Source organism: Camarhynchus parvulus, chromosome 3, assembly GCF_901933205.1.
Source record: "Camarhynchus parvulus chromosome 3, STF_HiC, whole genome shotgun sequence".
NCBI lineage: Eukaryota > Metazoa > Chordata > Aves > Passeriformes > Thraupidae > Camarhynchus > Camarhynchus parvulus.
The window spans coordinates 67,423,448-67,437,744 of NC_044573.1; the positions used below are offsets into that span (position 1 = coordinate 67,423,448).

Here is a 14,297-nt window from a genome sequence, read left to right on the forward strand (position 1 = left end):
ATTTATTATTTTCTGACACATCCTGGCTCATGGGAAATAAGCTTGTGTATCCCTCCCATTACCAATTTACAGATTTCCCAACAGAAGAGCTCTGATAGCTAAGACTTATTGGGATCTTTCCTGGCGGGCATCAAAGACCAAATCATGACTTCAGGTCAAGGCTGGGAAAAAACAGGAGGAATTTTACTGGAGTACGAAATATTCACATAAAAAAACCCAGTCCAAAACTCCTCAAACTCTCTGTCTAAAAGTAATATCCCCATTTGTGAAAAGCTGCTTGCAATGGAGGAGGTAATAAGAGACCAAGGAATTATTATTAGGGAAGAAAAATAATTCCATGCAGTTTGTGATACAGAGCATTTGTAGATAGAATGCAGTGAATTCCCAATGGAGTCTTGTATAGCTACTGCTGCAGCTAGTGTTTTACATCATTTTTTTGCCATTAGCTTACTTTCTTCCTGGATTTCTGTGTTTTTATATGCATGCATATGTGCTGTCAGAAATCAGAAAATTATGGGGAACTGTGTGATTGTTGTTTGTTAGAGAATTCAATTTTAAAGAACTGGACAAAGGTATGTTACAGAAACTTTTCATTACTATCAAAATTGGTTGTTACTTTGACAAAAGATGGCATGTGTTATCACAGTTAACTTTTGTCAGAAATTATTAACATGATGCTACTTAATATAAAATATCTGAAAAACTGATTTATGTCCTCATAAATAAGAGTAAAATTATCAATCAATTATGTAGAAGTTAAAACTGGGGATGCACATATGTAATGCTCACTGCACATTGCTTCCAGCCAAGAATTGTGGAATGGAAGTTCCATTCATCCTTTTTCTTAGAAGCTGGAATTGCTGAAAAATTAATACAGGTAACTAAACCAGAATTTCTCTGGTGAGTTATTAACTTCCATCTAGGCTCTCTGGAGCTGCAGGTGTATTTTAGTAGAATGTTTGTGGCTACTGATGATTCTCTTACTGCTGTGATTTGCAGACTGGGAAGACAGCGTGTTATATGGTTCACAAGTGCTGGTCAGTTTGTGTTTGGCATCGCGGTGGCCTTCACCTTTCACTACTACAGTTTTGTCATTGTGCGCTTTCTCCTCGCTATGGTAAGAAAGGAAATTCACCCTTGGCCCTTCTCCATGTCATTTCTTACCCCTTCTCAGGAAAACCTCCCTTTTGTTATTATTTCCTCTCCTACTTCATTATTCTAAAGCCCCGTCTGTTGCACTTATTTCAGCAGAGCAGGGAGAGTCTGAATGTTCTTGGACCACAGCAGTTTTCCTCTTTGAATTAATAGAAAGCGTCTGTATGAAGCAGTGTTTGGTACTTCCTCCATCCCAACCTCTGCTGGACTGGTAATTAAATACCAAGTGTGAGCAGCAAACTCTGGATTCTGCATTGCAGCTGCTGTTGCATTTCTCCTTATTGTTAGAAATGGAATATATTTTTTCTTAAACTAGCAAATCTATAAGTGCTATTTTTATCTTTACCATTTTGAGTGATGGAGGAGAGATGCACATTTTCTCTTCCATGCATCTCTTTGGTCTTTTAAGCTGTATCTGGAATACTAAATACATAGACAGATATGTTTAACACCTAGATGTTTTATACTGTACTTAAAGGTATTTCAGTATATGTGTTTATGCAGACCCATACACACATTTTTATATGTGTGTGGTATACATCCAATATCTGACACATATTCAATATTTATACATAATAACCAATTTTAAATAACTATTTTACAGCCCAAAGTACATTCTTGAGCTTTTCACTATATAATGCATAAAGAAATTAGAATGCCATCACAAATAAAATCATCTAACTTATTGAACATGGGTTAGAGATTTGAAAATATTCCCATAATTTATTTTGTTCTGCTGACAGTGCATTAGTCAAGATAGGACCTTGTACCTGGAACTCCCTTTGCCTGAATTTCCTAGCAGGAAAAACTGCATCACATCAGCCTTGAACAGTGAGATCTACAGGAGTCCCTCTGCTGACTCCCTTGGCTATTGATGCCAGGTCCTGTGGTAGTTTAGAAGAGCAAAAAAGCTCTGACCAGGCTGATGCTATAGGTTTTATCTGACCACCGGGACTGATTTGCAAGGTGCACTCCTAAACTCTAGCCCCATGTCACTGTGGTCAGTGCAGCTTTCCTATCAGTGGGTTCAGAATTGGAGACTATTAACTGGAATATTGTTAACGGAAAAATTGATTAATCAACACAATATACTGAAATATTTTCTAGTCTGTATTCTCTAGCTGTGTTCTGCAATGCTTTAAGACACCAGGAATTTGATGTTGAGATATTTGAGAAATTGAAATATATATATATATATATATATATTCAATAATATATATATTCAATGAAGAAATACTATTATGCAGAACATGCCAGTAATTGCATTCACTTGATGCCATATGAGAACCTGTAATTGTGTATATATATGAGATTCTCTTCCAAAATTGTAAAAAGTTTGATTTAATGAGATATTTTACAAGGGTATGGAAGGTAATTGTTTGTAAATGTGCAGTTTTCTGACATGCAGGGTATTAATGGTCTGCTTCAAAACTGAGATCAAGATTTACAGAAGTGACAATTACTTCAGGGGACCTCTCTTTCCCAAGTGTCCTGTTTGTGATGTCATTAAGGGACCTGGTTTCTGGAGGAGAAGGGCTTAATGACATCAGCAAATTAAGTTTCTTCACAGGTGTCTCTGGCTGGCTGTTCCCCACTACACAGAAGCATCTTAATTCACTTCACATTTTTAAATGATGTCCACGCAGTCAGAAGGTTTGAGTGCATTTTTTCTCCAGCTGACTCATTTTCATGGTTGCCTTTTTTTCTGTCAGTGTGAGACAGGCCAGTGCGGTGACAATTTAGCACAGACAGCTGTAGAACGTTGTTAGCTGTTTGTTTTTAGTGCTGGTGCACAGGGAGAGGAGAAACAAACCTCACTCTGGTTTTTTTGTTTTTTTTTTCTTTTCTCTCTCCCACCCTCCCAGGTTTCAAGTGGCTATCTGGTTGTGGCTTTTGTTTATGTGACTGAATTTGTTGGCATTAAAGCACGAACCTGGGCTTCTATGCATGTCCATGCTTTTTTTGCTATGGGAATTATGATTGTGGCACTCGTGGGATTTTTGGTTCGGACCTGGTGGGTCTATCAGATATTTCTATCCATAGCAACTCTTCCCTTTGTCTTGTGCTGCTGGATGCTCCCAGAAACACCTTTTTGGCTGCTGTCAGAGGAAAGATATGAAGATGCACAAAAAGTGATTGATACAATGGCAAGATGGAATAAAGTCAGCACTCCCTGCAAAGTTTCTGAACTGTGCTCAGTCCAACGAGATGATCTAGCCAGTGACAGAACAGGTGATGATGAGACATCCTCAGCAAAGAAGCACAACATCTTAGACCTGTTTTGTAACTGGCAAATTGCAAGAAGGACCATCACAGTCTGGCTGATCTGGTTCACTGGGAGCTTGGGGTACTACGTCTTCTCCCTCAGTTCTGTCAGTCTAGGAGGCAATGAATATTTAAATCTCTTTCTCATAGGTAAATATTCTTGTTCCTTATTCTGTTAATGACAGAACTGGAACAAACATTTAAAAATGTCTATAGATTTGACAGCCAATTTTTTACTTTGTTCATTCAATTTTGAACCTTTTTTGAAAAGTTTCTTGCTAACTTTTCATAAAATTGAGTAACACAGTATCATTCACTTCAAATTTCATTGTATCTGAGAAAAAAAAATAGAATTTGTTGGTGCACAGAATTCTCCTCTGTCTTTCTGATTGTACAATCATATTCTGGCTTGTCTTCTCTTTGCCTTGGAAGCTTATAGCAGATACGGACAAACACCAGGGTAAGCAGACAAGCAATACAAAATTCACACAGCTCTGTTAAAGGCACAAACTAGGAAAATGGGAGAAAAAATATTCCTTTTATCACTTACAGTTATGATAGACTGAGTTTGTCTGTGTAGAAAACATAATCATAATTGTCAGAAGGAAGAGTAATTTTCATTTTCTCAGAAGTGTATTTTTAATTAAGTGGTAATACTCTTTTAATTTTATCATTCTGGCTGTAATCATTCTCTGGCATGTAAATTGTTTATAAAGGCAGCTCAGTGCATTCAAGGCCTGATCCAAAGTTTGTTAACATCAGTGGAAATATTCCACTGACTTCAGAAGACTCCAGATCAGACTTGCAGCTCTGAGCCAGTGAAGAATTAAATCATGTGCTTTGCTTTGTGCAGCTGAGTACTCTCAGTGAAGTGAATGTGACTGATGGTGTACACAGGCTCACAGAAGGACTGGGGCTCTCATTATTCCAGTTTGTTTTGTCATGAATTACAGTGTATTGTTAGACTGATGTGTGAAGAGTGGGTGCTGGTATTGCACAGATAACTAAACTGCTATTGTGGAGTTCATTGTACCCACCTCTTCTAAAAATATTTTAGCAGATTAACAGACACCAAATAATTACAACCTGCTTTTTCCAACACAACCCCAAAATCCTGTTTCCTGATATTACAGGTGTATTGACATGCTATATGTACTTAATAAAGGAATCCAGGCTGTTCAGGGCTGTATCTTACATTCTTCCTTGGTTTTCTATTGGACATAGTAGCATTCTTCCTGAGCAAATTGGCTTAAAACATGTCCAAACTGGCTTTGGCTCAGTATTATTTGTCTAGGGGCAAATCATTTTTACACAGTGCAAACAGGTCTAGCCAAATGCCAGGACCTTTAGAGCAGCAGCAGTTTTTCTCTGGAAAGGAACATTAGGACAGGATGATCTGTATTAAGAGTGGGATATTGTAAGCCCTCTTTTTTTATGGAGAAGGGAGAAAGCTGGAGCTGCACTCTGTATTAGTGGGGCTTACACAGAAAACTGGATGTGGACAGACCTTTCTTGCCTTTTACTTTGAGATGATTTTGAACTGATTCTGGAGGAGGCACCTGTGGCTACCATTCCTTGTCCAGGTGGAAGCGGGCAAATCCTGAGAGGTGTGTCTGAGTGACACAAGCAATATTCCCTGTGGGCACACTTGAGCTGTTCATGTGAAAATACCTGAAGGAGAAGAGCAGCAAATGTAGAGCTTTCAGACGGAAGTGTCAGTGTCATAGAAACAGAACTGTAGCCTTGCTCTTTTCTGTAATTTTCCACCCCAAAGAGAACTGGAGCTGCTCTGTGCTGTGAAACCTGTTTCCCTTGTCCTTCTCCACTCCCACTTCCGTATTTTAGGCTGTTCTCTGCCTTCTGTCACACTTTCTGTAACCAAATGAACTAGCCCAACACACTGGTTATCTTTAGATATTACTTGTTTACTAGCCCCTGGATCAGATAAATTCCCCATAAAGAGGAAGTTACAGTTATGAGATGAATATGTGCAATCATGACTTAAACTGAGATAATTTCATACTGACAGGTGCTGTGGAGTTGCCTTGCTATATCATTGCTTGTGTTGCGATGGACAGACTGGGAAGGAGAAACACACTCATTCCGTTCCTTCTTTTAAGTGCACTGATCTGTGTTTTAATTATGTTCATACCTCAGGTTAGTCACATATGCTTGGACGTGTTCCTATAGCAGAAATTGATTTTAAAGGCTCTTAAGTCAGTAGATGCAGCTGCTCTTTCTAAATCATAGAAGAGTTAATTAAGGGCTGGTTTTAAGTTTCAGCTGCCAGTCTAAGACAGATTTCTGTATTTTCAGTACAAGTTTCAATGTCATTGCTGGAGTCACACATAAAATGCTCCCAGCGATTCAGGGAACCAGGACTGGTAAAAAGTGATGTGGAAACTAGTAACTTATTCAGCAATTTTTAAAAAGCAAGCAATGAGTATTGCTTATTGTTTAAAGAAGGGTCACAACTTTTGAAGAATGTAAATTATGTTTGGAAGGGTGTAATTTTCTGGTGATATATTTATTTGTGCTCTCTTTCAATAGGATTTCAGTACATTAATTATCTTAGCAAATATGGCTGGAAAATTTTCCATAGGTGTGGCATTTGGTCTTATATATCTCTACACAGCAGAACTGTACCCAACAATAGTAAGGTAAGAACTTTTGCCAGTTATGTATTTTTCATTAATTAATTAATTTTCATTCATTAATTTGTTTTTCTGCACAGGATCCAGCAGCTCTTGGCTTCAGTGGTGGTGATCTGAAAGACTTGGGATGGGATGACTTCCTCAGCTGCCCTCAGAGCTGTCTGGAGTTTAGCTGTACCATAGTTTTTTATTTATTTTGCATTCCATGTGCATTGATAGGTTCCACTGGGGAACTAGAAGAATACTCAATACTTTCTTAAACATGTTTTATGTCTTTCTTATAAGTCTTGGTTATTAATCCCATGATCTGTGCTGAATGATAATTATATTTTTAATCTTAATTACAGAAGCAGCTGAATTTCACTACAATATAAATTTACATTGGCGCAACAGCTTCTTAGTATAATTGCTTAAAGACACAAATCTTAATGATGTTTTAAGTGTCTGTGCATTTCTAATTGTTTCCTTTAACTGACAGATTCTTACTCAAATTCTTTCCTGTGTAGATCACTTGCTGTTGGAAGTGGAAGCATGATGTGCCGTGTAGGAAGTGTGGTTGCTCCTTTCTGTGTATATCTGAGAAGTGTCTGGATTTTCATGCCACTTGTAGGTATTTATTTCAATGGCGAATATTTTTTGAAAAGCGTATGTTTTTTCTCTTTAGTATGTTTTGTATGTTTAGTATGTTTTAGTATGAAAAGCGTATGTTTTTTCTCTTTTTTTCTCTTTAGTAACTTACTACTAAGTATGTTTTTCATGTGACAAAGGAAGCAAAAGCTGAACATTTATTTCAAAAAGAAAATTGAATAAACCATTCTAGTTTGAAATTTTCAAGTCCCAAATTCTAGTAGCCTCATATTGTTAAAAATATGCTGCTAAAGCAAAAGAGAGACTTTGAATCACTGAAATATTCAGAAAAGTTTTTATAATAGAAGACAGAAAAATATTATGCTCTGTATCCTAGCATAAAATTTATAAAAATATTCTGCACTTATCATGTAACATTTAGGAAGTGTTGTAGTCCAGACTTTTTTGCAGGCCCAGCAGCTTTTGACCATGCTCCTGATTTACTTTAGCTTTTTTTCAAAGACATAGTTCTTCCACTCCTGAAGTAACCACAGGTAGCTGGATTTTCTTACATTATGCCTTAACATTTTCTGTGGCTTCTTTGGGATGTTGCATCTTTGGAACAGCCTCCCAAAAGATCAGGAAGGTGTTGTGCTTACTATATTTGTTCTCCACACCTGTCCCAAAGCTCCTGTTCTGTGTTTTTCACCAGAACCGAACAAAACAATTCATGAGCTAGAAAAAGATAAAGAAACAGTATATTGATCAGCTTCATGATGACTTTGACAAGCACCAGAAGCAGGTCAGGTTACCATTAGGTTTTGTCTTTTACCACCGGTTGCCCCAGAAAAGAGAGGTGGGACCATTCCTTTGTGTACTTTGGGCATTATGTACTACAAAATATTTTATGTGTTCCCTACTCACACATGAATCACATTTCTTCATTGCATTTCTGTTACAAAGCATTTGGTACTTAGAAATCCTGCAGCAATTCAATCCATTTTTTTTCTCCTGAAGGATAAATTATGCTTATATATGTAAAACCAGATGGAATTCCAAAATTTGTATTAAATTTTTAAGTGAAGAAATGTTTATTAATGATTTAAAATAGTTTCAATTCTTTCAAAAACCCCTTAGAATTCACTGTGACTAGGGCACTGCTGTTATATGCAGATTATACGTGTCAGAAAGTGAAAGTGTAATGGGATATGTCTTTAACCTGGCATTCTTAGTCAAATTTTTTCCACCATATTGGAGTTTCCCAAACAAGGGCATTTTGTCCCTTTGATTTGGCAACTAAAAAATCTTTATAAATTGTTTCAGAGAATTCTTGTGAGCTCATTTCATTACTTAAATTAATTACTTTTGGTTGTTTTCGATGAAAACTAAGAGGATGAAGGAGACCACAAATGAATTTATTTCGTTAAGTTCCTAGAAATGTTTTCTTTCTTAGCAATGTCTCCACCAATATATGATCCCAGAAAAGACAAAGAAACATTTGCACAGCAGAGTGGTCATGGGAGAACATTTATTTTTTCCTCTTGTCAGCATTTTGCCTTTACTGTCTGAAATAAAATTTATCTGTGCAGAAGTGCTGCAGATAAACCACAGATGGGGGAGTGCTCAGATGTTTTGGAGAGCAGTGCAAATGGCAGTATAAACACATGAATTATTTCAGCTATGAATAACTCTCAGGGTACACAAGTTATCCAGAGTTTTTGTAAAGTTGAGTAGTAGTTCACAGTGAACATGTTTCCATTATTAGCTCCTGTTATAGAGCATTTGTCAATTTATTAAATAGGCTTGTCCTGAGTTGGAGCATAGCGTGCCAAGTCTCAGGTCAAGTAAGTGTTTTGGAATGGAAGTGAAATCAAATGGATTACATTTGTAAGTAAATTGATACACATCACCCTGATCTATTGCAAACACCACACACTGTTGAACAGTTACTATTGCTGTTTGTTTGGCACTCTGCCTCATGCACAGTTATGCCACCTGTGGGTACTGCAAGCATCTTGAGTGGCTATAAATCTTCAATAAGTCTATAAATTGAATAACTTGCCAAGTATGTTTTTCATGTGACAACTTTATAGAAAATGTGCAGTTAAACAACTGCTCCTTATATAACCTATTTCTGTTTCTCAGCTGTTAAAGAGTTATGTTGCAATAACTCTTTAACAGGGTTGATTTTTCTCTCAGAAAAAACATAAATTAGAAATTTTAAAAGTCCACACTGGTGTTAATAAATGAATACAAACCCTCAGTCAAATACTATTGGTTTTTCTTGTCGAGATATAACCTTTTTTGTTGAAGTAGGAATTTTGTCAATAAGATCACATTTTAGATTGGTTCAGAGCCATCAGATGTAAATATAATTATAAATGTAAATATAAATATACCTATAACTATAAATATACCTAAAAATATAAATAGCAGACATAATAATAATTTGTTCTCAGAAGTAAAGGTATTATTTTGTAGGGATATTTAATTAAAATTATCTTTTGTTCTGGAGTATATGTATCAAATCCTAGTCCTAGACCACTGCAGAATTATAAATGTTGCTGCAGAAAGGAAAGAGGACATAAATTTACCAAAATTATGGTAAATATTTTCTGAGGGTTTCTATGGTATCTGTTGGAACCTGCTGGTTGTTCTGAAGTGTTGGGGACACTCTAAGAGTTTGACTAAGCAAAAAGTCAGATTTCAAATTAACACCCTGAAAACACAATGCATTTAAGCATGTATGCCTGTCAAATTAACTTCAACATACTTAAATACCTTCTACAATAACACAAATACACTTTATTTATACACATAAGCATTTGACTATATCAGGAGAACATTTTCTGATACTGATTTGTGTATTTAAAATAGTGAATACATACATACAAAATGCATACATTTGTAGTGAGGGTTAAATTATGTCAGATGCCTTATGAAGAAGTGTGCCAAGACTGCAGAAGAGTTGCTTTTACTAAATGTGAGTCCCTTCACTGGTAACTGTGGCTACTGCCCTTGAAAAGGTAGATGTCCTTGAATTAATACACTGTGACTTGATTGTTTCATACTCTGTCTGTTGTAGGAAATACTGGAAAAGGGTTTGAGGGTCAGGGAGAAGGGAAATGTACTGAATTACTCAGCATGCAGTAGGAACAAGGAAAAAAGGAAAGTAACATGGGATGAAATAAAGTTATGAGAGCTGAGATGAAAAGGCAGGAAAGATGGTGATGTGTACACTTACAGAATAGTGAGAGTTCTCAGGGGAATGAGAGGTAGGTTCACGAGGAGGGAAAACATGAGAAGAATGCCAAGTGTCTAAAAAGAATAGTGAAAAGAGAAAAGACACACATATTCAAAGCACACAGTGTTACTTTAAGCTTGTTCTTTTGAGTACCACTAGTGACCCAGTTCTCATACACTCCAAATTTATGGGTGTCCCTAAGATTCAATATCCTTTACAGACCCCAATATCCTCAGTTATAAACTTCTGAAAGACTAAAGGGTGTACATAAAAGAAGATATTATGGAATAGCTGCCATGTGTCAATTTATCCTGTCTTTCCATGGCAGAAAATCGTGTCTGAATAGTAGAGAAGAAATTTGACACTCAAAGATGAGATTTTAATATTTTGGAATATATTTTTAAGTATCATTCCTGCCACATACATGTCTAAAAGGATCTCGTTCAGTTTGTGCCATTTCCTCTAGACCTATTACTGCTAGGATTTTTTTTTTTAACTTTCATGGTAAGACCATGACTTTTATTTTCACTGTAGTTTGTAGTATTTAACAGTTTGGTGTGTGGTGGGGTTTTTTTGTTGGTTTTTTTTTTTTTTTTTTGGGTTTTTTTTGTTTGTTTTTTGGTTTTTGTTTGTTTTTTGTTTTTGTTTGGTTTTAGTGGTGTTGGGGTTTTTTGGGGGGTTTTTTTGGTTTTTTTTTTCCTGTGTGTGTTTTTTATTTGTTTATTTTGTTTGGTTTTGGTTTTTTTTTTTTTTTCTGTCTGGCCCTATATTTATTGCAAAGCAAAAAGGAGGGTAGGCAACAGTGCATTTTGTTTCTTAAAAGAATACACAAAACAAACTCCTCTTTTTTTTTGGAAGGAAGAGAAGCAAAACCAGCATGGTGCGTGGGCAGGCAAATAGCAAGGTTACAGTAGGGAATTTTGATTTTAAAGCACCTTTTTGACTTAAAGTCTGGCTTAGCTGCAGATGGTAGCTGGGCAGCTCTTGTCTCAAGCTCTGTATGAGATGCAGGCACAGTGATTCCAAATGTTCTCTCTCACCCTTGGAAAGAATGCATTAAGCTGAGGACAAGACTTCAGAATCAGCACAGGGCAAGATAAGGGTAGTACAGCATCAAAGTTCACAGTCACAGAATGGAAAAACACTGAGACCAGGCATGATGTTCTTTGTGAAAGCTTTTCTATCAGGAGAGAATTAGGTCATTTATAACCTGGTATTGGAGGACTGTCAGGGGTTTAATGCTGTTCTGTACTCAGAGGAGCAAAGTGCGAATTGGTGTCATTGAACAAGAAATAGAAATGTCTGTGTGAAGGGAATCTGAATGGAAAGAGTAGATATTCCTGGAACAAGTGAGTGTTTCTCTATTGACCCCACATTATCCTGATTCTTGCACCACTTATGGTGCTGCTGTGGAATTGTGTACATCATGGACAAATCCAAAATGTGATTGCAGTGCAAGTGTCAGTAGATGCCTGCACTCCTAACAGTTCTTCGAAACTGAGTTTAGCAAAGTATTCCTGTTGAGAGCTAGCAGATGCTGAAGAGCTCTCCTGAGCACAGATGTGCACTTCTGTGGCTCTGGGCCAAAGAGCCGTATTGAGAAATTCCAGTCTGGCTGTGTAGAGAAGGAACAAGCACACAGGTACAGGTACACAGGAGCTGGAGTGTGAATTGAGATTACAAGTGGCAGGGAAATTGTAGCTCTGTGAACATGCCTGTAAAAAAATGTATGCAATCCTAGAATCAGTTCTTAAATACACTCCTGATACTGAAATACCGAATGAAGGTTATATGTGTTGTTTACTCAAATTTACTCAAACAGAATTATTCCTGCTTGCACTGTATTGATCCCTTGTGAACAAAACACTTCACTTGTTCATTCATTAATTCTGCTGCATAATCTTTTCATTTATGCAATAAAAAAGGTAGATCTTTTATACAGGCAACATTTAAGACTTATGATCTTTGCTTTACAGTTCCTTGTACTTTATTATAGATTTACTCTCAAGCAAGATCAAAACTATGGTCAGATTGAAAGACTTATTTACCTTTACACCTACTGTTTATTTCTTCCAGTTGCTTGTTGGAATCATGGCTCTTCTGAGTGGAATCTTAACCATAATGCTTCCAGAAACACTGGGAAAACCATTGACTAATACTTTGGTGGAAGCTACAGAAATGGGAAGAAACAAGAAAAGTTGTTCAGAAAAGACTCCTCCAGCACATAGTGGTACAGCATTAGAAAAGATAGAGATGTTTGGTCAAGAAAGAGTCAGAACTGACAAATAAAGCAGCAGCAAAATGGCTGTTCCCAATTTTAATCACTATCTAATTTATATGATCTCTGTATTCAAGAAACGTGACTGTTCTATAACATCTGTGCCTTTTACTTTGTATTCTGTCTTGCCTTTTCAGTACAGCAATTGTATGAAATCTTTTCAAAGTGACTGAGTTACTGCAGAAAATTGATAGGATTTCTAGATCCCTTATCAAACTTAACCAGACTTTAAATTGACTTGCTGTGACCAGCTGGAATGATTACTGTAAATGTTAGAAGCTACTTGATTACATGTATGTCAAAAAAATATGCCAATTCTTTGCTTCACATTTTCTGCAGTTAGATTTGTAAACCTACAACAAAGTGCCCTGCCTGGTCTCTTCCTGTTGCAGCTGCCAGTTACAGGCTTGAGACTTCAGAACACAGTAAACTGTTACAATTCAAGAGAGAAGCCTTATCATTGCATCAGGTCATATCAATAATTTTAAACTAATTTATTCTTTTTCTTTCAAGTTTTCTACTAGAAATGGTGCCATTGCTAACAAAAGGAAAGTATTCTATGGCACAGCTTCTGACTGAAAAAATAATACTAAGTTTGCAAAATGTGCAAATAGTTTGTATATTCATTCTGTTGAATGGCAAATGTATTTTTATTAGGGGTTTAGAAAAAAAATGTTCACTGGGTCTACTACTGTTTTAGTTTAGGTAAAACTAAACTGTCTGATCCCATTTAAAGTCATATTCATTCCAGACCATTATTTCAGTGCACCCTTTCTCACTTATTTCAGCTTAGATCTAGCATCAGATTTTTCGTAACTTCTTATAGCTAGACCGGCAACTTTGCCAAATGCCTCCACCAAGGTCTTCATAGTCCTCAGTGGAAAAGAATAAATGGCATATGGCTCTTATTCAGGCTCTCTGCACAGAAGTGGATTTAGTTATTAATTTTTGGTAGAAACGGTTTCCACTCACCATTTTTCTCATAGATCAGCTGTCTGTAACTAATTTTTCCCTTATTATATCACACAAAACCAGTTAGAAAAATAGAATCCAAACGATGGTAGCTGGAGGACACTGATCAATAGAAGAGTTACTATTAACAGTTTTAGTCACAGTCAAAACATCCCACTGCAGCTAAACCTCATGTGTGCATCAACACTTATTGTTGGCACAGTGGTTCTGCCTTAGGACTCAGAACCACAGAAAACTGATAGAAAGGAATGCATCATTCTGGCTGCTGCTTTTATGGCTTTCTCCCACCTCCCCTTCTTCAGTCTATCTCTAGACCTGAGGGTTTCTTCCTTGTCTGAGGATCTGCATCTCCTTTGCTTGATCACCCTTGGTTTGAGATGAGCAGCACAGGAACATCTGCGTGCTGAGGTTCAGACAGCCCTCTCTTGCCTGGGTTGTGTGAATTCAATCCTCCCTGATTTGAAATCAGTGTTTTCCCCTCTAAGGCTCCTATTCTCATGGTATGGTCTCATCAAAACAAGTCTTCCTTGGTCTTTGCCATGTACCCACCCTAAAAGATATCTCTAATACTGTAGATATTCTATGTGCTGTAGAAATTAATGGCCACATTTTTCAATTATATCTGCACAGTTTTATTAGTTTCAATGACTTCTGAAACCAGAGTAATGGTTTATATCCCCTTATAAAAGATTTTATTCTTCACTGCACTGTCCTAGAATTTGGTCCTGGTATTAGGAGAAAATAATACCTATATGAGGATCAACATGCTTTAAAGCAAGCAAAAATCAGTAAATTTAAGTTTAGGGAGTTTCTCTGAGATAATTACATAGAAAGCAGAAAGGAGTCTTCATGCTTCTTAAAATTCTGTGGGTGTTCCAGTGTTTGCAGGGAAAACCTCCAGAAAGACCTGCATAGAATACTGTGGCTTCTGTCCAGATATGAGTTCAGAAAAAGCACTTAACCTTCCCCCTGTGAGTAATCCCATCATTATTCTGAGAATGACTTGACTACATACTTTGATGACTGAAGATCAGATTACTCACATGCTGTGGTTTTTTTATTTTGCTGAAGAGCAAACCCAGTATTCTTCCACTGCTTTCAGGTCCCCCTCCACTTCCCAGAGCAGAGCAGCTCTCTTTATCTGCAAGATCTACTGCCAAAC

At 36.9% G+C, this 14,297-nt stretch overlaps 1 protein-coding gene across 1 annotated transcript in view; it reads left to right on the plus strand.

Annotated features, from left to right (window-relative positions):
• The window catches only part of SLC22A16 (solute carrier family 22 member 16), a 32,155-nt gene extending 19,527 nt beyond the window's left edge, over positions 1-12,628 (plus strand). Inside the window, exons 3-8 of the mRNA XM_030945807.1 lie at positions 1,000-1,117; positions 3,021-3,570; positions 5,450-5,577; positions 5,971-6,080; positions 6,581-6,680; positions 11,962-12,628. Of these exons, the coding sequence (XP_030801667.1) occupies positions 1,000-1,117; positions 3,021-3,570; positions 5,450-5,577; positions 5,971-6,080; positions 6,581-6,680; positions 11,962-12,174 (1,219 nt within the window). The 3' untranslated portion in view covers positions 12,175-12,628. The remainder of the gene's footprint in view (positions 1-999; positions 1,118-3,020; positions 3,571-5,449; positions 5,578-5,970; positions 6,081-6,580; positions 6,681-11,961) is intronic.
• Positions 12,629-14,297: the final 1,669 nt, after the last annotated feature.